We start from the raw sequence: 27,908 nt of genomic DNA, 5'->3' as shown, positions 1-27,908 counted from the left end.
GTGTTGAAAGATAATAGAATCAAGGTTTTGCAAAAGTCTAGTCAAGGTCCATATCTCAACTTAAGCTCCTAAATCCCAGCGTACTAATTATTGTCGGGACATTCTTTTCTTCCTTTTTTGGATTCATTTTGGTTAATTAAATAATAGCAGGGTGGAAAAAATGCTACATGTATAAAATTGTATGATGTTCATCTGAGGATGACCCAGTATTATTAGATTCAATTCAATTTAAAATACTCTATTAATCCTCAAAGGAAGATTAATTGTTGCAGTCATCATAATTTAAGTGTCTTCAAAGTATCACTGCAAATTGTAATCATAGATAATTCATGTTTTTACACAAATAATAAAAAGATAGCATTAAAACTGGCGGTACTCACATTTGAACATCATTGAACACAGGTCTTAAATCCGAAATGTTTCAAAATGTAATATTCTCTCCTACTCCTCTTTTATTCGTTTCCCTCTCAAGGTTCTAATATCAGAAGGTTTGGGTCAGTTCGCCCAGGACCCGTCGTTCATTGAGGCAACCAAAGCCGAGTTGGCGGACGCCTGTGACATGACCATTGAAGAGATGGAGCAGGCTGCCAACAACATCCTCAACGGGAAACCCACCACCAACTCCACATCCAGCACCTCCTCCGCCACGCAGCACAGCCCCAACGGCAACCTCCTCCCCTTCCACACGGCCCCCGCCGCAACGCAAATAGACCGAGTGGGCGGCTCCGGTCCCAGCGAAGGCGGGGCGGAGGCCGGAGGAAGCAGAGGCTCGCTCCACGGGCCGTCCTCTATAGAGGAGCGGCAGGAGCTGCTGGCCCGGGGGACGGGGCCGGAGGAGGAGGAGGAAGAGGGGGGAGGGAGGGAAACGGGGGACCACAGAGGTTCAGTGATCGCTGGAGCCCGGCAGAGGAACAGTGGGCTTTTGGAGGATGAGGACATGGAATGTGTAACGAGCTTGTAAGTGCCGGCTCAACGGGTTCGATCAGCAAACTGGCCCCTCTGACATCACCAGAGACTGACGCCTGTCAGTGCTGGTTAACAGCACCACAGCTGGCTGTGTCTGTCCCCATGCTACACACACTCACCTACACACACTGTCGCTCTGCACAGCGGCGGCCAGTGATGCGACCTTGAACACATGGTTATGACGGTGTTGTTTTACGTGAGTTAGTATGTGAATGACTGTTTAAAGTCAAGTATACCAGACTATATACTATCTGAGTCTATACTTGTGTGTGTGTGTGGTTTTCTGTATGATTTTCTCTATTTGTATGTATGTGTGTGTGTGCGTGTTCTCCACACGTGTCTGAGTGTGGCTCTAAAGTGCCTCACAGTTTTATCATGTCCTCAAAAGTGTGAAGAGCAGAAAAGTAGGTGCAAGCAAAAAACAAACTAAAAAAAAACTAAAAAAAAAAGACAGAATGACGGAGAGGTAAACGGGAAACAGCAGGAACAGGAATTCCCTTGGTGGATTTTCTGCAGATGACATATGTTAATGTTTTCATGTCCAATGCCTACTTTGGTGGTGTGTTATTGTTGTTTGTCTGGCCGCCATGTCGCCAGGTAGGGGACAGCAGACCAGTTTGTGGAGGGATCAGGATCTGACCACGTCCACCCGGAGGTCAAAGATGATGAAGCGCTGTAATGAGTAAAGCAGGGGGGAGGGAAAACCCCTGTTTGAAATCTCATCTTTCCTCCTCTTCCAAAGCTACGGAACCTTGGAGCACAGGCCTGCCAGCTCGGGGATGGATTTAGGCGACGCACCACCCCCCAGCCAGGAGGAAGGACTTGAGGGATGGTCCAGGCTGCTACAGGGGGGGCCACATGCAGGGAAAAACGCCCTCTGGCCCACAGGAAGCTAGCCAGGTGGTCAATGAGACTCCAGCAAGCGAAAAACTCACTCTGACCCGGCTTCACCTCCTCCAACACTTTTCCATGTTTGGCCACGCCCACTTCTTGCCCCAGACAGGGAAGTGTTGTCGAGAATCTGGCGGCAAAGTGGAGAAACGACCCCCCCTTCTATGCCTCATACCTCACACCGGTCCTCAGTCCTTCCTCTGTCCTTCCTCCATCACCTCCGGCTATTTATCCATCCTCCTCCCTTCATCCCGGGGTTTTTTCGCTTCTTCCGCCGTCGGGGAGGCGTGTGTTTATCACGCAGGGCGATGTAGGTTCGAGGAGTCGAGGAGAGTGACCAACTGAAAAGAAAACAGTCTCTGGGCACGGATCCACGCCAGATCTGCGTCAACAAACCTCACTTCCTTCTCCAAGACCCTCCTCTTCCTCTCAGCTTGGAATCGTATCGGATTTGCTGCCACATACTCTTTCTACAGACCACGCCCACTATGTATTTAACAGTTCAATATTGTGCAAAACTGGCTAGCCATGACTATTTTGTTTTATAATCATGACGTTCTTGGTTTAATTTATCCTTGATTTGTTTGCACAATCGGGGTGCTGGTCTTCTAAATGTATTTTTGCTCTGTTTATTTTAGGAGAATTTTAAGAGGTTTTAAGTATTGAAGCAGGGCGTAGTGTCTGCTTGCAACTGTATAACTATATTTGTGTGTGTGGATGCGTGTCTGCATTTTAGTACAGGATGTATGCGCGTACGAGTGTGTGAGATAGAGTGTCTATCTAAAATGGGGGGGGAGCCTTTCTCACTATCAGTATGCACCTTTTACAGATTGTATCTATTTATTTATTTATTTTTCCCAGAAGAGAAAAAAATGTGAGAGAATGTATGTGCGTGTGTGTTTGAGTGCATCACTTGTGTATTCTAAAAGCTGATTTTAAGCCGAGACAGTAAATTAAGGTAGCATTACAAGTATGATGTTGTGTATGCGAGCTTGAGCTTGAGAGTGTGTGTGTGTGTGTGTGTGTGAGTGTGAGTGTGTGTGTGTGTGATATACTGGGGCTCCATAACACAGGGTTACCGTGGACAGGCATGCTTCCAAAGCTTTTTGATTTCTTTTTTCACGTTTTTCTTTTAGTTTTTTGTTGTTTTGCTGTTCTTTTTTTCACTTTTCTGCAGAGTGAGAAGCCACTCTGTCCTTTTAACACTCGCCATCACGTAACTTTTCTTTGCGGTCCCGTTTAGACGTCGTCAAGTGTAAGGTCTCCAGCGGGGTCAGAGTGACACACGCGTCCGTGTTGACGCTGAGTTTCCACCATTGTAGCTCGTCCAAACTGGCAACTGCTGCTTTTCTGATTCATGTTGGATGGTTGTTCTGAATGACAGAAGCACCAAAAACTCACGCTGCCATCGTGACGCCTTGTTGTTCCACTGAACCGACTTTAACGCGCCCATACTGCACAATGCCACCTTTTAATGGAAGTTTACGCTACACGTGAGTTATTGGCCTGGCATAGAGGTGTTGCAAGATGTCTGAGGCTCATACCACAAACCGTCTTGATTTAGCTTCAATGTTTCATTTTATTTACTCAAATTTCTAATAAAAGCAGGAAAATTGTTGACCAATAAATTGGAAAACTACCTGCTGGGAGGTGACAGATCCAGTCTTTTATGGTCAAATGGACTATAGGTCGTAATCTGTAGGGTTTTGTATTTATTTATTTATCTTAATTGACCTTTTTCCTTGCTTATAGTTTAAATTTACATTGAATATAACCAGGGATGGTATCCAAGCCTCAGAACATTACACAGAGTACAGCTCTTGTTTGGCATTTACAAAAAAGGGGTTCCTGGTATCAGCCTCACTTCAACCACATTTCTTTTTATATGTCAACAACTTTACATGACTTAATAGTTAACCAACGCCTCTCAGATCTCTTACAATTACAGAAAATTTGGAAAGATTCCCTTAGCTTGCTTTATTTATCCTTACGACCACAATCCCAAGGCAAAGACAGCTAAATTCATGGTGGATCCACCGCCCACGTATCAATTAAAATGAAACAATTTGGATGAAGCAGCAGAAGTGGTAAGAAGGTCATGTCTGTCTTTGATCTGATTATGTATCAAGTCATTTTAAACTTTCTTATAAACTCCAGGGAAAATCCAGATGTGTTTAAAGAGCGTTTGGGATTTCAAATTCATCATTTAAGAAACAATTTTGTTTTAAAAAGATGGCATATCAACATAGGCTCCTTCTTGTTGGTTTAGTGGCATGTAAAGCAGAGCAGGTTTGGGGCCGGGAGGGTCAATCGCGAACACTGCCATGCATCGCAGCCCGCGCCAGTAACAGACTTCTGTCATTATTATGCAATCTAAATGTGAATGTTGGAAATGTTGTAGCGGCAGTGTTGGGGTTGTTTTGTGGTTATGCTCATACTGCAACACTACATATATATGTGTCTTTATCCATTTTTTAAGTATTCTTTTAAACCCCCATTATCTGTTATAGATGGCAGGCCTTTTTGTGGCAAGTGGCTCAGGTAAGTTTCAGGATATTTTTAGATAACAGTGGAGTTGGAGTGAGTTGGTGAGTGTGGAGGATAGATGTGGCATCAGTTTAAATTAAGAAAAATGAGAGTCTAATACCCCTTATACACTTTGGTTGGATACACCAGGAAGAAGTCTGGTTAGACTTTGAATACTGATTTCTTGGTGGATCTGTAGAATACTTGCATTGACTTTTAAAAGATAAATATAACAGACATCTGAATTGTAGTTTGTTTTTTGTTTGGTTTTTTTGAATCCAAGCTGCTGCATCTTATCTGCCATTATATCAACAATCATGAATGTTAACTCACTCAGCGCCGCCTACAAACCTTGAAGTGAACAACCTCTGGCCTAAATCTAATAAGGATTGGAAAGTCCACTTTCTTGTATCATTTCTGAAGCGTAGTTTCTTTTATTCTAATCTAGCAGACGTTGATTTTCAAGTAACCCCTGCACATCAGACATGCCACACCGGGCTCGCTGCGTGTCTTTTAAGGCTCTTCGGTTTCCCAGTGAGAGAGATTCACAGGTGTCTGTGTGAAGTGGAGCTGCGTTGCTGTTTTTATGTGATTCGTGGGTTAGCGTGAACTTTGAAGTGTTGTGTTGCAGTAAGATGATATGAGTGGGTGTAATCCTGCAACCCACAAGATATGCAAAAACAATGCAATAACTATGACTGTGGACACGGTTCCAGAAGTAAACATACTTGTGTAAGTTTAAAAAATAGAAAATAAAATCAGCATCATGAAGATATATTATTTTCTGTTTGTTGCATTTTTAAGTAAACTCGGTGGTTTCCACGCACGAAAAACCTAAAATACTTGAAATCAGGTACATTGCAGTGCAGTATTAGTGAAGATGTATGTATTTATCTTTCCTGTGAGTGGGTGTTGGTCAAACATGCTTATTGAGACAGCAGTGCCCTAAAACACGCCTGCCGGTTAACATGCAGCCAAATTGAGAAGATTAATTTGGACAAAACGAAAGTGAAACCAACAAGCTTTGTCTCCCTGCCTCAATACAGTTTGACTGCATCTTTTTATCCTTTCTTTTTTTGATAGCTGTAGTTTTTAATGGGTTTACCTCAGTGGGATCAGTGATGCATGAGGTGACACTTTGATTGAGCGTTCCAGGTGTTGCAGTTGTTTTGCTCTGATCAGGTTAAGTATCATATCACATTATTACAGAGTAGCTTTTTCTATTTAGTGTATATATGATAATTAAACTCTTCTCTTGGTGAATATAAATATTTAACTTTACATTAGCGGAGGGATATCCTGAGGATGATTTTGCATATCTTGTGTCTTAGGGCTCTTATTTATTTTCCGATTCTTAACCCTGTAGAGGACGGGGGTATGATTATCAAATGGTGAGACCTGTAGTAAACTAGGGGAACGTTTGCTCCCGAGTTCAGGGCAGGGGTTCGGTGTCTTGTCGCTCTCTCTTCAATGCTTTAATCTGCCGAGGCGTAGAAGATGAACCAGTGGGTTTTGTTTCTCTAAAAAGCACCAGGGGGCTCATATTTTAGTCGTGAAATCCAAGTCCAGGACAGATCTTTTATTTTGCTTGTAAGTTGTGTCCTGATTGCCTACTAATTTTAGGAAGATTTAAGTATTTAAATTGTTGCTGCTTTCAGTCTTCAAGCCCAGTTTGACTCATCGAGTTGTCAGTGGGATAGTCCTTCATGACTAATGTCACATCCCAAGTTGTGTTTGTGTGCCAACTGTGAATTCAAATACTCTAAAGAGAGATTTGAATTTGTACTCGTGTCCATGTGTGCTGCAGCACTGAAACACAGTATGATTGTTTGTTTTATTGGGCCAACCCGATAGTCATCGATAGTAAATCTGAACAGCCGATTGACACCAGGATGATGAAACAGTGTTTTATTGTTGTTTATTGTTACTGTCTTTGCATGCCAGTGAACCAGTCGCCACTGGGTGCTACATCTCCCACGCTAACTAAACTAAAACCGGTCCCGTGCAGCCAAGAGTGCAGTTTCCTCAAGAGAGAGAGAGAAGAGGTTTGTCTTCTGACAGACGAATGACAATCGATTTGGCGAAGGATGACAATAGGCTGAGGAGTGTTTGAGGGGGTTGTGGAAGGTCTTATTTCATAGTGTTTGGGTTTCAGGTTGGTTTAAGTTCTTACATGGTGAATTATATATTAAAATAATGTTTCATGTGCATGGGTTTCTCTCTTTAGAGGTATAAAGTATTGGTCCTATGTAATTGATATTTATTGTCTCACCACTTGCTAACGATTGTATATTTTTCTATACTATATATAGCAAGATATATATGAATCCATAATATTTAATCACCTGAATGCTAAAAGAAGGAGCAGGCAGGACACGTATATGAGGATGTGTTGTATAGACGCACTGGCAGAGAGTCTGAATGATGTCCCTCTTTATTCACTGTATTTCTTACCAAAAGTCACCGGCTCGATTATTGTAGTTGTACGCAGATCGAGTGCACAGGATGGGCCTTGAAAACATTTCATAACAAACTTTAATCACTTTAACCTTTGGCACTTTTCAGTCCACGCATTTTAATATAAATATCTTAAAGGACTAATTCAGTTTTGATTTTTAAAAGATCTTTCCATTTCCAGCATTGTGACTCCAGAAATAAGAGGCTCCTTTTTTTCAGATTTTCACCGAAAATGGCTGGACTCATTTAAACTTTAAACCGACAGATCGGGAATCAAACAGGCTTGTGCTCGTGTTTGTCTGTGTTTTTTTTGAAGAGATCTAAAACGTGCTAACCTACCAGCAGCCTGCCGGCGCAGGTCAGAGCCTGGTCCTCCTCCGCCTGTAGCACCGAGAGACACGTCTCTCCACGAGTCCTACATCAGCAGAACACCTTACACTTCAGAAAACACGCTTTATACCCAGCAACAAACCAAAAATACCACCTGAAAAGGACCAGATTTCAGTTTGACTCGTTCAAACTGTGTAGCTTCTTTAACTACATCTGTAAGAAATGATTTTATCTGTATGTTGGGTGAAGCAGACCAGGAGACAAACACGTTACATCATTTTTGTTTCACTGGGATCCGATTTTGTTTTCCCTGCAAAAGATGCAGCTGTAAAGGCAGCAAAGCGACTTTATATGAAATAAAACTCATGTGTTTTCTGTGTTCATACGAAAATAATTTAGATTGAAGTTTCGGATTAAATTCTTTAGCGGGAAAGTTGATGGTTGTATCTGCTAAGCTACAAACAGCTGAACTGACACTTGTGATTGTGGAGAAAAGCTGCTGTATGTCACTAAGATTTCAACTTTTCATTTTAAAATATTTCAGACACATACACGCTATTTGAAAGTATTAGACTAAACTACTCACAAGTTGTGTCCATGTCACGCTGATCTGTCAGCGGTCCAAAAGAAGCGCATCATAATTTCTTGTAGATCAAAAAAAGGTTTATCATGACAAAACTATTTTAAGAGGACTATTTTGAATAGATATATTTTGTTATCTTTTTTCTAGTTTAAATTAGCTTGTTGAGGCATAAATCTGATAAAACATTGGTTCTCTTTTCTCCCATCTATGTCTTTCTCTTGTGCAGATGTCATTTGGACATCGATGCTGATGAGGATTTAAGGAAAGAAGACAGAAAGTAACAGGCAGATTATATATTATTAAATACATGTTTACAATACACCTATCTTCTATTTTAGATATTAAATTATAAGATGTTAAATGGCACTTTGGTGCAGGATGTTGCAGTCTCTAGAAGGATTTATAGGTACCCCTTGTTTTGAAAAGAAGCCCCATCTGTTATGAAGTTGTACAAATGCTGGCACTTTCTGTGTTTTACCAAGAGGACAAATAATTTTACTGGTTTCACCATCAACACAAGACTTCCATTTGGTTTAGAGATAATCACTGGTAAGTTTCCTTTGTGTAGAGATTTGCCTTTATCTGTTTGTGTGAAGGTGCAAAATGAAGGAGGAAAAGATATTTCCAGCAGGATTACTGAGTGATGGAGATGAAAGCCACAGCAGTGCATTTCATTCAGCAGTTGCATCTTCAGTGGATTATGATTGGAGGACTAGTTTGGGATGATGAAGGGTTTTTTTTTGTTTTTGTAATAGTAATATTGGCATTAATGCAAAGTATGCACATTCTATTAACAACCTGAAAAACGGAATTAAATGATCAGTGTATATAGTAATTCTTTGAGCCACTTTTTAGTTTTCGTGATCCGAAACACACCCTGCATCTCCCAGCAGCCTGTTGAGTGACCAGATCAGCAGTTGGTGGCTGTCCTCGTTCTCTTGTTTGCCCAGGATGTTTAGAACGTAACTACATATAGATATATATAAATATATATATATATAAAACTCACTCATTGTGTAGCAGCACACACAGCAGCACCTTTATGTGAATACTTAGGACGACTGTTTTGATAGATCCTTGTAAATCCTTTATTGTGTTTATTCCTCCTTATAATTATGCAAGCATAATACACCCCCAAATCACAGAGATCCCACAAAACTGACACCCCGGGTGGTTTATGGAAAAGAATGGCACACCTGCAGCCTGTTCTGATGACCGAGTTGAAAGTGTTTGGAGAGAGAGGTGCAGCAGCAGCAGCTTTAGGGTGCAGCAGTGGTTCTGGTCTTTGGAGCAGCTCATCTTCATTAGACCCATGAATGTCTCTGTCTGCATCACACAACAGCTACTGTGCTTCACACTGCATTACGAATGATGATTATTTAATACAAATAATAGATCCTTTTGAATGTAGGACAAAGCTATGCCTTCACTGATGTCTGAAGGAGTTTGGGTTTATGTTTGGATATTATAGTTCTCGCCCACTATTTTGAGCATCATGGAAAGATTGAACTCTTTGCCAAACTTGATCCTGGAGAAGTTTGTCCTTTCTGGGGCACAAAGAGTTTGAAACCTTGTGTCTGTGTGAGCAAATCCAGCTTTATGGAATATGACTATCATCAGTGTTTACTTTGTTGAGCTGTGTCTTGTGTTGGGCATCAGGAGACTCGCAGCTGCGTTTCTTGAAAGCTTCTCTGCTCCTTCGTTGCTGGATTAATTACCAGCCCTGCAGCTCATGTTCTCCGTCGTCTTTGGTCACTACTCATGCAACGTGTTAAAGGGCCTTTGAGGTGACTGAACAGTTTATTTTTCCATTCTTTTCGCGTCAGGGAGAAGTTTGTTATTATTCCCTATCTTCTATTCTTTGTTTTTATGGAGGGAGGCGTTCACGCAGAGACCAATTTCTTGTAATATTAGCAGTGACGCTACTGTTAAATGTAGTAATTAATAACGGCACTATTTATGGTCAAAATAATGAATTAGTGTGTTATTGTACTTGCAGTAGCTTTGGAGGCAGATGGCCATTTTGTAATTGAGTTTTCAAACATAAGCCACACCCCCTTCGCTGCAGGAGGGATGTCATTGGTTCTAAGGTTGCTTAGCAACACTGGCCCAACATCTTTTGGTTCCCTCGGCTACATTTGTCTCCTAGATGAGGACTGCATGGTCTCACACTTGACATACCCTTACCTTTTTATTTTTCCTTCTTCTTCTTCTTCTCTTTCTTTTTCTGAAGAAGAATTGTTGATTTTATTTTTCTTAATTGTTCATTCATTTTAGATTTTAGAAAGGGAAAGAATAAAATTAAATCAGAATATTAATTCAATCACTTTTTCTACTCCTATTTTCAATAAAAAGTGAAACGAAAAACCAAACAAAAAGTTGATTTGTAAATATGTCATGTACAGTTTGTATCTGTAACTTGTCAGTCTGTCATTGGTGACAGAGTCTGTCTTGCTTATACCGCACGCTAACAGTAAATAAAAAAGGAAAAGTATATTTAGACTGTATGGTCCCTTGAAAGCAAGTTTTAAATTAATATCTGATGTATATTCCTGTAACATTGCATTTTTATCTGAGGAATGATGTTATTAAAAAATTGCAAATAAATTGCATTTCCTACAGCTGTGTTTTTCAATATTTTCCCCCAGTTAGGTGTCACTGACCCCTGCTGGTCAGAGGATGAACTGCAATTTCCTACAGAAGTTTGCCAAGACAACCCGTACAAGATATAGGTGTCCACATTTAACTATGTTATATTGTGTTTCCCACAAGCTGAAGTATTGCCAAGAACAACAAAAAAAAATGAAATTACAGATGTCATGAGTGTTAACTTTCCAAGGGTTTGCAGGCAGCTTCCTTCTGTTATAGCTCAAATTTGTGAGGAAGCACAATTTTGGAGAAAAAAGTGAGTTCACAAGGTTCACTTAAACATGAGAGAAACTTTGCACCCCCAAATAAATAGAGAAATAAAAACATAACTTAGAAATTATGAATTTAAAGATTATTCTCTCCTCTGACTCAATGACAGCAGTTTGTAATTTTGGCATATTTGGTTGTTTTCTTGATTCAAGTGCAACTTCAAAACCCTTTTTCTTTAATCTCAGTGGACTTTTGCATTTCTCTTCAACAATTAAGTAAGTTGATGTATAGTATCTTATAATAATGACTTCTATTTGGGAGACAGTTGTTACTCTTTATGGATAACTTTCCAAGTTAAACTCCAACCTCAATTTAGACAAAAACTTCCCATTTTTATCTACCACAAACCCACTGAATCGATTCCACTGGTTGTAAAGTTGTTTGGGCCAGCATGAAAAAATATTTTGTTGATTACAATACACTGACTGATCTAGCAGCTGCTTATATTTAATAAAATTTAGACATTAGATACAAGGGGTCATTAGGGACTCAGTATCTTCTCCAGACACCTGCGCATGGGTCATTGAAGACTAAACCAGCAACCCTCTACAACCGTCCCAGAGAAATGTGATCTGCACCGACGATCACTTTCAACCTCAGTGATGATTCTCAAACATAAAGGGGAGAATTTGAAGAATCACAATGAGACATAAAACAAAAACACGGTTTAATATTGATAACATGATCAAGTATTTCTAGAGCAAATGAAGACACCAAAGCATATATTTCTGTTCATTACAGCGACTCCACGTGACAGTAAAAGATACCATGAACCAACATTTACGGATTAAAATCAACATTTACAACTAAATTGAGACTTTTGATGATTAAAAGAAGCGGCTACGTGGCAGGTTTATGAGTTGCCATGTGTCTTTTCAGGTTCCCCTGCTGGGAGAACTCTCGCTCGCAGTTCGGACACTTAAAAGGTTTGACGCCGTTGTGGATGAGTGCGTGCCTCTTCAGACAGTTCAGGGTGAGGAAACGTTTGGGGCACTCCGCGCAAAGATACGGTCGCTCTCCGGTGTGAGAGCGAGTGTGTACGTTTAGATGACTCTTGCAGGAGAAGCCCTTCCCGCAATGATTGCACGTGTACGGCATCTCGCCCGTGTGCGAGCGGTTGTGCAGCAGCAGCTCCCCCGAGGAGAAAAACGACTTCCCGCAAGTGGTGCACAGATAGTTCTTCTCCCCTCTATGCATCTGCATGTGCCGCACAAAGCCGTTTTTGCTGAAGTTTTTCCTGCAGACGTGGCAGAAGTTGCTGGGGCCGTCGTGCAGGCGTTCATGCTGCCTGAGCGAGTATTTGCACAGGAATCCCTTGTTGCACTGGTCGCAGGTGAATATGCGTCCCCTCTTGTGAATCCTCTGGTGCTGATAGTACCCCGAGGGGCTGGTGAAGCCCTTCTCACACTGGCTGCAGCTGTAGCGGAAGTTGTGGATCTTCATGTGTGCCTTCAGCTGATTAGGATGCTCAAACACCTTTTCGCACTTCAGGCATTTCGTTTCTTCCTCCGTGAAGATTTTGTTGGCAGGTCGCGTGCTGAGGAACCGCTTGTCTTCCCCCGTGGGCTCTTTCTGCTTCCGTGGTTTCTTGTTTTCAGACTTGTCTTCTTTCTGTCCGTTTCGCAACTTTTTGTCAGCGCCGTCTTTCTGCGCACATCTCCTTGGTTTCTCCAAGTTCCCCTTCTGTTTCTTTTTGTCAGCCGCCAAGTCTCGACTTCTCTGCGGAGTCTTCCTCATCACTTTTTCCAGAGGTTTGTTTTCGTGAACGCCACCTCTCGTGCCGTGGTCCCTCTGGATGTGCTCCTGAACCCTCCTCTTGATGCGGTTTGTGAACGAACACTGAGGACAGGCGAACGAGCCCGACGGAAGACCTGGAAACAGCATGAAGCCCGGCAAGTTAGTCAAATTACATCACTTAATTTACGGTTAATTTAGATCTGCGGCTGACCTGATTTCTTTTTTGGCACCCAGTCTTCCGACTTATCATTTAAGCTCTGGTTCGACTCTTCATCCATATCATCCATAGTCAGTGTCTCTTCATCATCATCGTCATCGGTCTCACTGTACGGTTCAGAGAAGGTCTGCCTTTCACTCTCCCCAGTGTGGGCCATTGTGAACAAAATGATGTCCTCCTCACTGCACGATGGAGCTGTAATAGAGGAAAAACTTGTACATTTACCTGCTGGAGTCACTCTTTGGTGCATGAAAGAAAAACGCCATTCATTGCTCGATATAGCTGTAATAGTCTCATTAGTGAGAAATTAGAGAAGGGATCTCTGTTCTCACCTGAGCTGAGAGTCCCGGTGTCCCTGTGATGAAGCAGCAGAGTCTTTAGAGCAGAGGGTTCGGACAGGTGGTTTCCAAACACGGATGTTTCAGTGAGCCAAGCCGTCGTCTGAAAAGATCATATTTAAATAAAGTTGAAATCATTTTCATTCCATCAACGTGATCTATTCTTTTCCTCAAATATTGTTAACAGTTCACATCAGAAGAACAAGTTTCCAGACTTTACCATCCTGAGCATCAAACAATCCATAACTCCATCAGTATTTATTTTTTGCCTAACATTTGAGTCTACAGGTGCTAGACCTAGTACCTGTTGCAGGTCTGGTATCGGCAGTAGCTCCTCCAGTCTGGACAGGAACACAGACACAAGCTGCTGGATCCTTTGGTTGTAGGCAGAACCGTAGCTTTCAGGAAACACTTCCTACAGACATGTGCAGAGCTTCAGCATGACAGAGACTTTACTTTCTGAGAGTTCTCAGGAACTGAGAAGGATCTGACTCAGAAACTTTTAAATTAATATCTGATGTATATTCCTGTAACATTGCATTTTTTTTTTTTAAGATTTTTTTGGGCTCTAGTGGCCCTTTATTGAGATGCAGACTGGAAAGGGGTAGAGAGAGAACGGGGAAGACACGCAGCAAAGGTGCGCGGGCTGGATTCGAACCCGCGACCGCTCCAGGAGGACTGTAGCCTCAGTATATGAGCCGCCGCTTAACCCACTGCGCCACCGAGCGGCCCAATAACATTGCATTTTTATCTGAAGCATGCTGTTATTAAAAAATTGCAAATAAATTACATTTCCTACAGCTGTGTTTTTCAATGTTTTTCAGGTTTAATTCTGCCCCCCAGGTCACCAACAGAGAGAGAGAGAAAGAGTGTGTGTGTGTGTGTGTGTGTGTGTGTGTGTGTGTGTGTGTGTGTGTGTGTGTGTGTGTGTGTGTGTGTGTGTGTGTGTGTGTGTGTGTGTAATTTTGAATTTTGTCATTTTAAATGTGTCTTTTTATTCTGGACTTTAAGGGTTTGTACTGCCAATTTCGTTGTACTGGTACAATGACAATAAAGACAATTCTAAATCTAGGTTGAACTTTATATAAATCAGTGAGAAGAAAAAGCCAAAAGAAGAAACTGGCACTGAAAAACAATGTCTCTCTCCCTTAATGTGTTTATTTTTTCCTTAAATAAATGAATGTACTGGTTTTTAAGACATAAAACGCCCAGAGACAGACTTACCTGGAAGAAGAGTTCCTTTTCAGAGGGAACATTCAGAATTTTCTCCACCATGGTGACGAAGTTTCTGTAAGAGTTCTTCAGTATATCACTACTTTCCTGTTAGAGAACGAACACAGTGAAGTTGAAAATATCTTAAAACACATTGTACTTTAGAAGTATCCCTCTTTGATTTTAAATAAGAGCCTTTAGTTTTTCCTCCTTTTCTATCCTTGGAAACCCTACCATCTGATTGTTGGTGCGCAGTTCTGTGGTGCAGGCGTGGATTTTATCCAGGTGGCCCTGGATGGTCTTCAGATTGGCCACACCATCACCACGACACAGCTCCAGTACCAGCTGCGAGAAAGCAAAGGTGGGTGAACCAAAGGAAATTAAAAAAAAAACAGAGACACGAGTTTCAACCGAAAACTAAATTATCTGATTTAAACATTTGGCTAAATAAAGAAATGAGGAAAACATAGTTGATGATTATAGACATCTTAGAATCAGTCCTCTCACCGCTGCAACTGGTGCTAACGCAGATCTTTTAAGTTTTCAGCTTTTCCTGTGAACTTTAAAGGATTGTCATGCATGCTGGTTAAAAATATATGAATTAAACTCATGAAAATAAGATTTGACAACATGCACTGATGTCAGCATTTTTTTAAACCACAGAAGCACGTATGAGGGTGTCAGACTGATTGTGCTTATGCACAACATTCAAGTTCAAGTTAACTTTATTTAATACCCGTAGGTAGATTTGTTTTGCAGTAAAAGGCATCTCAGACACAATCTCTACTGTCCTTAATTTGACACAGGACAAAAACAGTAAAAACAATGAACAGGTTTGCAACAGCACAAGACAGACATGGCAGGTACTCACAATGCTCACTGACAGGATAAAAGTACATGTTGCCCACAAGGCAAAGAATAATGAATGAAGAAAGAAAGTAAAAACCAAGGTCAGGGTTTCTAATAAAAAATAAATAAGTTAAAAGCAGGATAGACCTCAGTAATAAATAAAAATTGTTAAGATTTGTTTAAAAGAGAGACAGCAGCAGGGACAAAGCTGTTTCTGTAGCGTGTGGTCCTAGTTCTGGGGACTTTAAACCTGCGTCCTGATGGCAGTAGCTGGAACTCACTCACCAAGGGATGGGAGGCATCATTGGGATGGAGCTGGAGTCGCTGCAACTGTTTAGCGTACAGCGACTCCAGGCCCAGCTGTGTTTCCCCAATCAGCCGACCTGACCATTTAATAATTTGGTTGAGTGAGCTACTTTCTTTTATGGGCAGGGTTCCGAACCATGAGGCAAGGGAAAAAGCTAAAACAGATTCAATAAAAGCATGATAAAAAAGTGTCATCATGGTCCTATCAATGTGGAAACGGGACAACTTGCTCAACTTGTCCCATTTTCTAGTGTTTTTCAGACAGCATTAAGGTGGTTCCTGCTTTTATACTCTCTTTACAGGATTAAGAAGCAGCAGAAAAACGAGGATGTGTTGTAAATTAAAGTTATCTTCATCCTCCACCTGACTGTGATTACGAAGGGACCAGAGGTGTCAAGTAACGAAGTACAAATACTTTGTTACCTTACTTAAGTAGAAATTTTGGTTATCTATACTTCACTGGAGTAAATATTTTTCAGACGACTTTTACTTTTACTCCTTACATTTTCACGCAATTATCTGTACTTTTTACTCCTTACATTTTAAAAACAGCCTTGTTACTCTATTTCATTTCGGTCTTTAAAAAAAACTATCCAGTTAAATTGCTCCATCCGGATAGAGTGAATTTGGTTGTGGTTGTTTCAGATGTTCTTGTCCAGTTTTGTTCTTACATCCGTTCCCTCAGATTCCTGCAACTAAACTTGGATGTACATTCCAATAAAGGTTAGGATAAATGATAACATGCCTCTGAAGTTTGACTTTTTGCACCATTACAATACTTATAGGCAACTAGTCATCATATCTGCTGCTCTCTGAAACACATGTTAATGCTCAATAGTACACATATATGGTTCTTTAATATATTTGCATTATACTAAGATGCATTCATTTTCAATGGCTTTTGTCCTTAATGGCTTTTCCCCCTCTTATATTACTTTTACTTTTATACTTTAAGTAGTTTTGAAACCAGTACTTTTATACTTTTACTCGAGTAAAAAACTTGAGTTGATACTTCAACTTCTACAGGAGTATTTTTAAACTCTAGTATCTATACTTCTACCTGAGTAATGAATGTGAATACTTTTGACACCTCTGCAGAGATCATCATCATCATCATCATCATCATCATCACTGAGGTGTCTGGGTTCAGGTGTTTCCTCACCTTGGCTCTCAGGCCCAGGATGAGTTGAGTCCTCTGGGTGGGACTGAGCAGATCCGGGACCAGTTCTGTCCCCAGACTGATGAAGTCCAGCAGCTTGTCGAACTGCAGCACGTTGTCCTGCTGCACTATCTGCCACACAAACGCAGACATGAGTCTCACTGGAGGGACCAGCAGTTTCAGGGAGGCCGGAGGAAGACGAGGTCCTGCAGACGAAACTGCAGAGAAAGGTTTTTGCTGATAAGATGAGAAATGCAGCAGATTTCCATCACAACCATCTACAGTCCAGTACGAAACATTAGCGTTAGCTTTAACGTTATAAGAGCGTCGTTACGGACCAACATACACAGCTGCTGATCAGAGCTGTCAGTTAATACGCTTTTACACAAACCTTTGCAATTCCAAGCCATTTTTATTCGTTTGTTGTCCAATTCAATAAAGAAAAGATGCGGTTATACATTTCCTCCACATAGGAAAGTTACTTCCGGCTACACCGGATGTTGTGAAAGATGTTGCGCTTCTGACGTTCTTTCAAAATAAAGGTTTGAGTTTTATTTTTTCTTTCTTTCTTTTTTCTTTTTTTCTCTTCATTGATGGATTTATTTATTTACAGATTTTCATATGTTTTAGGGAAAAAAAGTAGAAATGAGGTCAAATATCCACTTATACTTTGATATGACTGGGAAATAGCACTTTGTGGATTATAAGAAAAAAACATTTAGAATGTAACCCAATTAATGCAATACAGCAATTAAAAACAATAAAAATATATATACATTGGGATTGAGTTCACTATACAACTAGTCTAGTACATTTTTGGACAGCACTACAGAAACACAATATGTAGAGACTTGTGAGTAACGGGAGATTTCAGAAAATGAATTACTCTTATATTTCTTGGAAACATGGAATTCATTTTTTTTGTTTGTTTGTTTGTTTGTTTGTTTTCAGCACTGTAGCATAAATTAAATTAAATTCTTAATCCTGGATATCCTAAAATCCACAATCATCACCTTTGTCTTGTTCACAGTCAAGATCAGACGAATAACCACACAATGCTACAAAACAGTCCAGCATTTCCCTCTACTCAGTCTCTTGTCCACCACTGATACATCCCCCAACTGTAGAGGCATCTGAGTATTTTTGCACGACAGAACTCCTACTTGTACTGGGAGTCTGAGGTGTACAGCTTACATACATAGGCCAAAGATAGGAACCAACAGCTTGACCAACAGTTAAAAATGTTTGCTCTTAGACAATATAAGGGTACAAACTCTACTCTGAAAAATATTGGGTTCATGGTCACAAAAGAGGACCACGCAGTTGTAAAATGTTGTTATGACAAACCTTGAAGCAGGATTATCTGAGTTAGTTTTTTTGTTTGATAGAAAATGCAGGTGTATAGGGCCCTGAGCCAACAGAGACTACAGGGTCAGCCTTTTGTTGTAGTCTGTCTTCTTTCATTTGTGCCTAGTGAATAATACTGTTGCCTTGCAGCAGGTGGGTTTCTGGTTAAGATAAAAGTAAGGGGTTATTAAGTACGTCATTATGCCTCTGGTATGTGCCATCATTGTTTTTTTTTATAGATGTATTTATTGAGGGCAATAAGAAAAAAAAAGTAAGAGTAAAAAGTAATAAGATTTACAATGACAATAGAAATATCATTATTTTCCTCTTTTTAACTTTTCATAACAATATTTAAACAAAAATAAATAAATAAGAAGAACAAGAAGAAGAAAGGAAAAAAATAAATAAATATAAATAAATAAATACAACAACACACTCTCCCCTTCCCTCCCTCATATGGTTAATACATTACATCATTCAAAATCATTTAGCTTCTTTTCACATATGCATATCAATACTGGAGCTAATGAATAATAAAGTAAATAACCAAGTCCTGAAAAAGCACATTCATTAATGCAGTAGATGATTCAGATCATTAGCTAGTCCAATAGAGGCAAAAAATCCAAAAAGGGTTCCCAAATAAGGTCAAAGTCTCTAGGTTTTTTTCTAACAGAATACAGTATTTTTTCTGGAGTGCTATATGATGCAAGTTCATTGATCCACTGTTTGGGTGCTGGGAGTTTTTCTGATTTCAAGTTTTTTTAAATACAATATTTTGCCGCGGTGCCTGCAAGCAGAATGAAGTACTCTTTATGATAAATCATATTTAGTGAACTGATATCTCCCAGTATCCAGACTTTAGGATCAAGAATATAGGATTTTAAAATGTCAGAGATTATTTTGACAACAGAAAGCATCTATAATCGGGCAGTTCCATGTGCCATCATTGTTGACATCCAAAATGGCTTGTGAGTTTATGAAGTCAGATTTTTTTTTATTTTTTTTTTTCAAGTAAATCTGTGAGATTAGAAAGTCTAAAAAAGTATAATTTCTGAAAAAATAATAATAATAAATAAATAAACCAACTGTCTCACAGCACTTCATCTCTGGGGCCTCTCCTGCAGGTGTACCACGTGATCACAGGTGATGGTTTCCACGCCCACTCGGAGGTGACTGACTTGTGTCGGCTGGCGGAGTAAAACCTGCTTCAACATCATGCCGATGACTCCTCGGTTTCCCTCCCGGGAACACCTCTTTTCCGTGTATTTCTCAGCTGTTCTCGAGTTTGTAAAGTAAAGGGCGCTTTTTGCTTCCCCGTCGCCATGGGAGGAAGACGCAGGGGCGCGGACTTCACCTTTATTAGTCCATTCGTGAAGTACCTGCTCTTCTTTTTTAACTTCCTATTCTGGGTGAGTGAGTGATCAGCGACTTTATCTTATCTTATTCTCTCTGTCTACGTCAGTCAGTCGTGTCTCATGTTACAAAAAGGATGTTCCCTTGAAAGTTACCTCGTTTCATAACCATTTTTAAACACTGAAATGGCATCTTCTTGTGATTGCTGTTATTGTAATCCAGCCACAGCTTCTGCTCTCAGGTTATCTCCACCCAGCAGCATTCACTTCTTTGTTTGATCAGTTGCTATTTAGTTTTGGTGCCCAGAGTTTCAGGAACAGGGAGAGGGAATGTAACACCTGAACTTCATTACTTACTGTGTTGATGAGGCCAAACAGATGTGGGGAAATGTGTATCTATAGCTCACATGTGTCTGTTTAGAGAAAACTACCACAATATACAGTAAAGCTTTGTATCTAAGGGCATTCAGCCACTTCAAATCAATTCAAAGTGAGAAAACAATGATCTGCTGAAGTTGTCAAAAAAAAGGCAAAGTTCATTTGAGTGACTTTCAGTGTCAGGTGACACTGTTGCAACAAGGAGATTTCTGCCAGCATTTTTAGAGCTGTTGAAGGTTAATCCTGCAAGGGGTTCAGAGACCTGTTTGCAATTCTTAATAAACAAACAAACATAAAAATCACAAAATGTGGAGTTAAAACTGCTGACAACAAGTATAAAACAAGAAGAGTAAGTTTCTCCCATCAGATAAGTACTAGTAAGTAGGAGATTTGTTCAGAGTTTCTGCTCAGTTAGGTCTTTGTACAGACCTGTACGAGTGTGTCAGCGTGACTTGTAACCATGTACAAACAGGACGAGGCTGAGTAAAAACCTGACGTTTTCGCAGCGTGGAATGTGTTGTTGTCAATTCTGTAGCCTTTGGCTACAATGGCTTCTGTATACGACTAAATCAAAGCTTTGACTGCATATTTGTGCTTCTTTTCAAGTCTAGATTGTTCGCTGTTTTCTTGTAATCCTTGTGACTGAGTTCTGGTGATTATTAACTACTTATTTTAAGATCCAACGTAAGGTTTCGCTGTATGTTTACATTTTCTTTGGTTTAAAAACTATTAAGAGAAAGGAAAAACTTTTCTTACGTCACCAGTTTGCTTCAGGTCTCACATGTGGTTTTTTTTCAAAGTAAAATCAAAAACTAAACTTTAACAAAACAAAGAAGAAAAGTGTCTCTCTTCCCTCCACCTCTTGAGGGGGCAGCATCTGCAGTAACTGGATCCATTTCATTCAGAACGATGTGAGGCCTCTCCATTCTTCTGTTTTGACTCTGAGCTCGATGAATAAGTCTCTTTTTTTTCTTTTAAGGGAAGGCCACAGATCTGTGTCAGGCTGGTTTTGTCAAATGAACAAATGGGAGCAAAGTGCAGGCACTCAGAGTAAATGTGTTCATATTCAACAAGTTTTAACAAAGAAGAAATGATTCCTCACTTCCGCTGATGTGCAATCACCCCTCTTGATGTTCCTTGTTCATTTAACCAATAAATCTTTTTTTCTTTTTTATGTTCTTCCCAGGTAATCTCGCTGCTAATGGTGTCAATAGGTGTATACTCCCGCACGGTGAAGCATGCAGGTAAATGATCATTCCCCGTGTTCAGACGCAGCAAGTCAGATCATCCCCAGATTAAAGTGGGAAGCAATGAACATTTCTCCCATTTCATTTTCTGCCCATGTTTGAGAGGACTAACGCTTCCGAGCGGTTCCCCACTAGCCTTTTGACCCCATCGGTTCTTCTTCTCTGCTTCAGAGGCAGCGCTGGCGTATCTGTCAGTGGATCCCGCCATCATGCTGCTGACCGTGGGGGTCCTCATGTTCGCCATCACCTTCTGTGGCTGTGTGGGCTCCCTGAGAGAAAACATCTGTCTTTTGCAGACTGTAAGTGATGCTTTTGTTCAATAGTAAGTCCAGAGTATTGTAATTTAAAAGAAAAAATAGAATAATGCAAAAAAAATGTGTAAATTATTGATCATTTGTGGCAGCATCTCTGTGTGCACATATACTGTATATGAATGCAACCAAATTCCTATTACAGCTGCTCTGATTCATGTGTTTCCTTATATAAGTGCAGGCAATTTATAAAATGAAGTGTGGTGTGAGAGCACGTTAAATGTCTGAACTGCAAATGCCTGAATAAGGTTACCTAAGTACTGTCTCAGTATTGCCTAAATCAAAAATATTGCAACTCTGTAAAGAATGTGTGTGTAATATGTTTATTTAAAAGCCTTTAAAAAATCTGGAAAGTGATATAATGATCTCAAGCAGCTAAAAATAATAATTAAAAAAACAAGAAATTAATTGAAATATGTGTTAAAAAAGAATTAATATTGATGACACTGCCATGTTGCTCTTATGATTTACACTTTTTTCCAGTGAGACAATTAATAAGCACCAGTTTCTGTAAAACGGACTGATGTAACATCATCTGTTCTCAGTTCTGCGTCTGCCTGACGGTGATCTTCCTCCTGCAGCTGGCTGCTGGCATCCTGGGCTTCGTCTTCTCAGATAAGGTCATACACAATATTATTGAAATGATATAAGCAGGAATTTATGCTTACCATGTTCATACTTTTGAACTGATGTAAATTTCAGCAGTACCGCTAACGACCACACGGGGGCACATTTCACAGGAAGGTTCATGTATCAGCAATAAGGCAAAGTTCAATTTGCGTTTTGGTTTTACTTTCTGTTCCTTTTTTTAATGTATGGTTTTCTTGTTGATTTAACATCTTTAAAATTATATTCATGTACCCCCAAAGAGGTTGATACATTTGTCCATACATACCTTTCCTGGATGATTTCACTCACCATTTGTCTTCACAGAGTGGTGTTGTGATTGATTGTAAAACAAATAAATAAAATGAAACATTTACCATTGTAATAGGTTCATGCATCCTTGCAGAATCCTTAAGTTCTGCTCTAATTACTTTTTTAAAATTATTATCATTGTTTTTTGGGATTGTGTCGAAGCCAAGCTCTTATTTTTCTCTGGACTAGATTGGTTGTTCCTGGAGCAAATTTAAATCTTTCATCCCAAGTAATTTCTGACAAATCTTTCTTTATAGAGTGTTTCATGTTTATTAAATTAATAATAAGATTTTCTGTCCTTAACTACTGTTAAAAAATGTTTCTTTTAAGGCGAGACATAAAGTCACTGAGATAATCGACAGTTCCATCGTCCACTACAGAGACGACCTTGATCTGCAGAACCTTATTGATTTTGGCCAAAAAGAGGTAAGAGTTTAGTCCAAATTAAATGTCAGATCATCTCTCCTAGAATGCGGGTAATGATTTCTCCTCTCTACCATCTCCTCAGTTTGAGTGCTGCGGTGGTGTGACGTACACCGACTGGTCCCAGAACGTGTACTTCAACTGCAGCAAGGACAACCCCAGCAGGGAGCGCTGTTCTGTCCCTTTCTCCTGCTGCATCTCAGCCGGAGACAAGGTGGCCTTCCGATGAGACGCCTGCGTCCGATTGTTACATTTCAATTCCTGTTTTGGTTTCCGTGTGTTTCACTGGTCTTGGTTTCTGTGTGCAGGTGGTAATCAACACCATGTGTGGTCAGGACATGCAGGAGTTGGAGTACGCCAAAGCCGGAGACTACATCCACAGCGATGGCTGCATAGACAAAATGGTCAATTGGATCCACAGCAACCTGTTCTTACTGGGAGGCATTGCACTGGGACTGGCAATACCACAGGTGGGTTATGGTGCAAGCCAAACACAAATGCACACACTCATGTTGTGCCGAAGTGTCTAACAGTAGAGATTAACAACTGCAGCTGCATGTTCATCCGTCTGTTGCGTTCACTCTTTTGCAGCTGGTGGGCATCGTTTTGTCTCAAAGTCTGATAAATCAGATTAAAGACCAAGTGGAGCTGCAGAACTACAACCTCAGGCACCGTGTGGACCCCTGGAGCTGATCCAGGACCAAATTCTGATGAATGGCGCCAGCTGGATTTCAGTACAGGTCCATGCAGTTGGTATTGGGACACTTTCAAATCACATGTACAGAAGGACAGCAGCATTTTCAAAACTCCACTGACACCTTCTGGACAGTTACTTTTATTTTTTTATATTTCGTCACAGATCTCGATAAGGAAACAGTGTACTGTATCCATCCTGCAACAAGTCGACTGAAAAGGGAATGTGGAGTATTGATTACATTTGACTTCCAATTCTGAAAAACTGAGGCAGAATTGGTTTTGTATATTTAGTAAAGACACTTGTTGTAATTGCAGCAATTTTCAATTTTTAAAGTTTCTGAAATTGACTTTTCATAACGGATCATTTTAACTCCTACTTCTGTCATATTTATTCCACAATATATGAATATTTTAACTTTGCGCTCGATAGGTCACTTCAGGGCAGACACTTTCCCAAGCGTGTGTTGCTCTGGTCTCCTCAGAGTGTCTTACGGCTGTTACAGAGTTAAAGGAGTTTTAAACGTCACAACAAACTGTCTGTCACTGTGGCTGAACAAAATTCAAACAGCAGTGCAGAAAATACACTGATGTATTTTATTAAATACAGCATGTAATATAAAATGTTTCCGTAATATTTCCTGTTTTTTTGTTGTTGTTGTTTGTTTTGTCTTTTGTTAATCTTTGAACAATTTCTCATGGAATTTGGTGTTTCTAAATTATTATTATTATTTTAATTTTTAATTTTTTTGGCCCAGTTCTGCCTACTGATGCATTGTTTTCTGCTTTGATATTGATTCTAATGAAATGTTTTGTTTTATACTGTTTTGGTACACTGTTTTCTTGTGTGCTTGTATGTATATTTTCTAAAGCGTCTCTTAAAAATGAGGAATTACTTGCATCTTCATTTTATTTTATGGAAAGAAAACACAAAAGTGTTTAACACAACAAAACTATTTTCATGTAATAGCCAAATATTCTGGCTATATACAGTATACAAAAAATATATTTAATAAATAAGTAAATGGTTATATTTCTTAAATTAATGGTCTTTTTAAAGATCAAGTTGAAGAAAAAAATGACTGTTTTTAGTTGCACCTTTTTATGAAGGCTTGATTTCTTTTATGCATAAACTTTATTAAAGTAAAAAATATTTTCATCAGTCAGGTACGGAGTTTAGGAAACTTGCTGAAGCATGGAGCCTGGTCGAGAATTATCCGTAAATCTTCACTATGGTTGAGACTAATGCTGTTTAAGCTTCACGTCACCAACTTCATGTGTCTGCATCTCCACGGGTCTGTCAGCCCACTGCATCCACGTATATCACGCCTGACAGTGGAAATGTGCTTGTATCTCTCCGACAGTCATCTTTTATCACCTTCCAAGTTAATTAAATTCTTGCCTCCTTGAATAAAAATGAAAATCATGTCCCTTTCAGACGACAGTGCCCTTGCTGGATCCATATCACCAGTCAGGTGCAACATCTTTTAAAGGTATGCAAGTGGACAAACTTGCATATTTAGACTTGTGGAGGTATTTGTTGGAGATGTAAGAAGACATGTGCCGCTTGGTTGTTCTACCAAGACCTTAACACTGACATGGTGCCATTCCCGCCTCAGGCTTCAGCCAGCTGAGAGCCTGCACGCCTGCAGCGCCGCAAGAGCCCGGAGGGCGTGTATTTCAGTATGCTGCTATTTTACACACAGATGTTTGCCAAACCACTGAGGTCACACAGTCTACTCCAAAATCGTGTATGGCTGACAAATGTTGCATCATTTGAGTCCACACTGCTCTCACTTCTTATACTTTTTTTTTTTTTTTTTTACTGCAGAATAGACTTGTTGACACAGCCAAGGCAGTGGCTGTTTTCTGTTACGGGGAAAAGAAAGACTAACCAAAGCCGCAAAAAACAGCCTCAAGCTCCTCACTTGTTTGGATTAAGTTTATTTGCTGTGGAAGCAAATGAAAGTGTAGTTGGGTTTAAATGTCAGCATTTTAAATTCAGTGCTTTTTGTGTCTGTTAAGTGCAACTGCAGCTTTAGATTAGCGTTGTTTCTGTGTTTTATTTATCTGGCAGGGTAATAATTTCACTTCTTACCAATAAACGCCCGAGACGAACTTTTAAGTGTAAAGAACTTTAAAACAACACAACCGCTCATCTCCACACTGCTTCTCTGCCCAGCGACGGACACACACTCGGCCTGAGACCTGACGCTCCAGTCTCTGGAAGCAGGAGCAGCCCAAAACGTGCAGCAGCTTTTGACGCAATACCTCAATCTAAATGTGTGTGTGTGTGTGTGTGTGTGTGTGTGTGTGTGTGTGTGTGTGTGTGTGTGTGTGTGTGTTTCCAGCTGCAGTGGTGCTCATCGGTGTCCCCGTCACCACAGTTTGAAGGCACAAACTGGCAAATGTAATGTGGTCAGAAGAACTGATGGAAAAGTAACTGCAGATCTCTGTGGGAGTCATCACTGTCAGGAATATGATATGAATATGATATACATTGGTGTGTATGTGTGTGTTTGTCTTTGTGTTGTATGTGTGCGTAGGCCTGGGCTCCACTGGTCTGTGTGTGGTCCCTGTTTTTTTTTTTTTTTAGCCTCTGACTCACTCCGGCAGCCATGCTGCTGTATGTTTTAAGGAGGCCCGGTCTCTCTCTAGCACGCACACACACACACACACTCACAGAGGACAGAAAAGCATTCACCTTATTTTACTCTGAAAACACCATACGAGAAACAGGGACTTGCATAAATACAAGTTCACGTTTCAGTAAATGCAGCGACAACAAAGCAAGCTCCGCCCAGATGAAACTGTTTCTAATGGTCATACTCAGACATTTATTGAAAATAATAAAAAAGATTATTGTTAAAACATGTTGAGTTTGGAGACTTAGACGAGGTTAGTTAGTATTTTGCAGTAGTTTTCTGCAGCCACCTTAACCGGGAGGGAGGAAGCTCAGCCCATTAGGAGCGTCCCAAAGGAAACTCATTTAACATGGTTTTCAGTTATTAACTGTATTCCTCCCTCCCACCCCCGCACATCCACACCCACATGTTTGAACTACACTGTATTTCTTTCTAACTCTTAATATTAAATATATGTTAATTAATACGGGCTGGAATATGAATTGTTCCTCTGATATATAGTAAAGTTGCATATAATGGCCAACATATAAATGTGAGTCCATTGCAAAACTTTGCAATCCAAAGTCCTGTCAGGACCCCAAGTATCCGTAACCACGCCATATTACCCTGCTGTCTCAGCCACTCGGGGGTCACAAGAGAGTGTGGGTCTAGTCTGGATGAATGCGGAGGTGTTTGTCAGGAAGGGACGTCTGACATGAAAACCTAAGGCAAGTCAATATTGTGGACACAGAGTGGCTGTCCCTGCAAATTTAACCCAAATGTAGAACTTTTGAATCAAATATGGAGAAAGAAAACTCCAAGAACCGCTAAATACCGTCACAGCATCTGCAGGTAAATGTGAGATGCTTTGGGGGCCTGACAGAAAAGTTTTTGTCTTTTGTACACCTCCTCCCTCCTGTTTGAAGGGATAGTAACCCCATCAGACCCCTGCAGCTATACGAGGATAACACGAGAACAAAACTCCAGTGTTCAGGTGAAATGTCAGGCAAAGATAAGTCTCTTTACAATCATCTGTTCTGGACAGATGAAACAGTAATTTCCCCAAAGTCCCACAGAATTTTGTTGCAGAGGAGAACTTTGAAGCACGGTGGTGGAGATGTTAGTCCCGCTCTCAGTGAGTAAATTTGTTAAGAAATGGCCACAATCAAGATATAAAACATTATGGAATAAGATTGAAAAAGAAGCTTTTTAAAACTATTTAAGTGTGCAGGAAAACCCTGATTTTGAAAGGAAGGATGCGCAAACTTTAGAAAGACTGATAGAAATGTAAAAAACAATTTATAACGTTGTAATGCTCATCAACTGCTATATAAGTACCGACTCCCATCCAGTCAGCAGTAGTCGTCCAATTCTGTCTGTAATGTAATATTTAGTGTATGTATAAGTTGACCTATTGTTTATTTTATTCAAATGCTTCCCTGGATTTTCAAAACATAAATTAAATTAATTTTAAAGTAGAAAACGGCTAATGGATATTAGTTTTAAACACATTTTACAGGCTTAATATAGATAATTTATTTTGCCATAAATGCTGTATTATAGTCTTTTCCATATATTATATTATATCTTTTATTATTATTATATCTTATTTTGTTTTCTTAATTTATTTTAATTTTTTAATTTTTTTTGTTGCAGCTGTTTTGCATGTCCTGTATTTTAGTTTATTACTTTATTTTTCCTATTATTATTGTCTTCAGTCAGAGTTTGATTGGTAATCGGTACTTAATTTGGGACCTGTTTATAATTAAGTATTTTGCAGTGTGTGTGTTTTGGGGTGTTTGTTATGTTTTGTGTCCTTATTTATTTTATTATTATTTTTATTTTTTTAATATATATTTTATTTATTTTTATTTATTTTTTTTGGGTGTATGGTAAAATATAAAACGGGGTATTCTGTCGAACCCTTTAAAAGAAATGTTTATTGTGTAATATAATTTACATGGATTACCCAATAAAGAAACATGTTTAAAAAAACGAAAACGGCTAATTGATATTAGTTTTAAACACATTTTACAGGCTTAATATAGATCATTTATTTTGCCATAAATGCTGTAATATAGTCTTTTCCATATATTGATGGCCTCCTCAAAGGTTTTAGACGCTT

General features: G+C 39.8%; 3 protein-coding genes across 4 annotated transcripts in view; 2 read left to right on the top strand and 1 right to left on the bottom strand.

Annotated features, from left to right (window-relative positions):
* The window catches only part of cacna1c (calcium channel, voltage-dependent, L type, alpha 1C subunit), a 205,581-nt gene extending 195,221 nt beyond the window's left edge, over nt 1-10,360 (top strand). Inside the window, exon 52 of the mRNA XM_061715156.1 lies at nt 473-10,360. Within this exon, the coding sequence (XP_061571140.1) occupies nt 473-961 (489 nt within the window). The 3' untranslated portion in view covers nt 962-10,360. The remainder of the gene's footprint in view (nt 1-472) is intronic.
* Nucleotides 10,361-11,339: 979 nt separating this feature from the next.
* On the bottom strand, nt 11,340-20,489 carry LOC133424291 (zinc finger protein 883-like). Of its 2 annotated transcripts, none has more exons than XM_061714795.1 (8): nt 20,324-20,489; nt 16,494-16,708; nt 14,411-14,521; nt 14,189-14,284; nt 13,269-13,379; nt 12,959-13,067; nt 12,621-12,821; nt 11,340-12,543 (listed from the first exon to the last, which is right to left on the bottom strand). In XM_061714795.1, exons 2-8 carry the CDS (start codon nt 16,641-16,643, stop codon nt 11,513-11,515), a joined length of 1,809 nt encoding a protein of 602 aa, XP_061570779.1. In that variant the 5' UTR covers nt 16,644-16,708; nt 20,324-20,489; the 3' UTR covers nt 11,340-11,512. The 2 variants fall into 2 exon arrangements, with proteins under 2 accessions (XP_061570779.1, XP_061570778.1); XM_061714794.1 differs by lacking the exon at nt 20,324-20,489 and adding an exon at nt 16,882-16,988.
* On the top strand, nt 19,022-24,083 carry tspan33a (tetraspanin 33a). The gene is made up of 8 exons (XM_061714796.1): nt 19,022-19,246; nt 20,754-20,811; nt 20,986-21,113; nt 21,671-21,745; nt 22,374-22,469; nt 22,552-22,680; nt 22,775-22,936; nt 23,058-24,083. Exons 1-8 carry the CDS (start codon nt 19,160-19,162, stop codon nt 23,157-23,159), a joined length of 837 nt encoding a protein of 278 aa, XP_061570780.1. The 5' UTR covers nt 19,022-19,159; the 3' UTR covers nt 23,160-24,083.
* The last annotated feature ends 3,825 nt before the right edge of the window (nt 24,084-27,908 follow it).

Source organism: Cololabis saira, chromosome 23 (assembly GCF_033807715.1).
Source record: "Cololabis saira isolate AMF1-May2022 chromosome 23, fColSai1.1, whole genome shotgun sequence".
In the NCBI taxonomy this organism is placed as follows: domain Eukaryota; kingdom Metazoa; phylum Chordata; class Actinopteri; order Beloniformes; family Belonidae; genus Cololabis; species Cololabis saira.
Note: the sequence above shows the minus strand (reverse complement) of the source record. Positions and strands in the feature narration are given on the sequence as shown.

What these genes read in the sequence shown, in the direction of transcription:
- LOC133424291 (XM_061714794.1), bottom strand. An exon ending in AAAAGGAACTCTTCTTCCAG is followed by an intron (nt 13,380 to 14,188) that starts GTAAGTCTGTCT and finishes ACATGTCTGTAG; the next exon opens with GAAGTGTTTCCTGAAAGCTA. An exon ending in CACCGGGACTCTCAGCTCAG is followed by an intron (nt 12,822 to 12,958) that starts GTGAGAACAGAG and finishes CCTCTATTACAG; the next exon opens with CTCCATCGTGCAGTGAGGAG.
- tspan33a (XM_061714796.1), top strand. Translation starts at nt 19,160, where the DNA reads ATGGGAGGAAGACGCAGGGGCGCGGACTTCACCTTTATTAGTCCATTC. An exon ending in CCGCACGGTGAAGCATGCAG is followed by an intron (nt 20,812 to 20,985) that starts GTAAATGATCAT and finishes TCTCTGCTTCAG; the next exon opens with AGGCAGCGCTGGCGTATCTG. An exon ending in ACATCTGTCTTTTGCAGACT is followed by an intron (nt 21,114 to 21,670) that starts GTAAGTGATGCT and finishes ATCTGTTCTCAG; the next exon opens with TTCTGCGTCTGCCTGACGGT.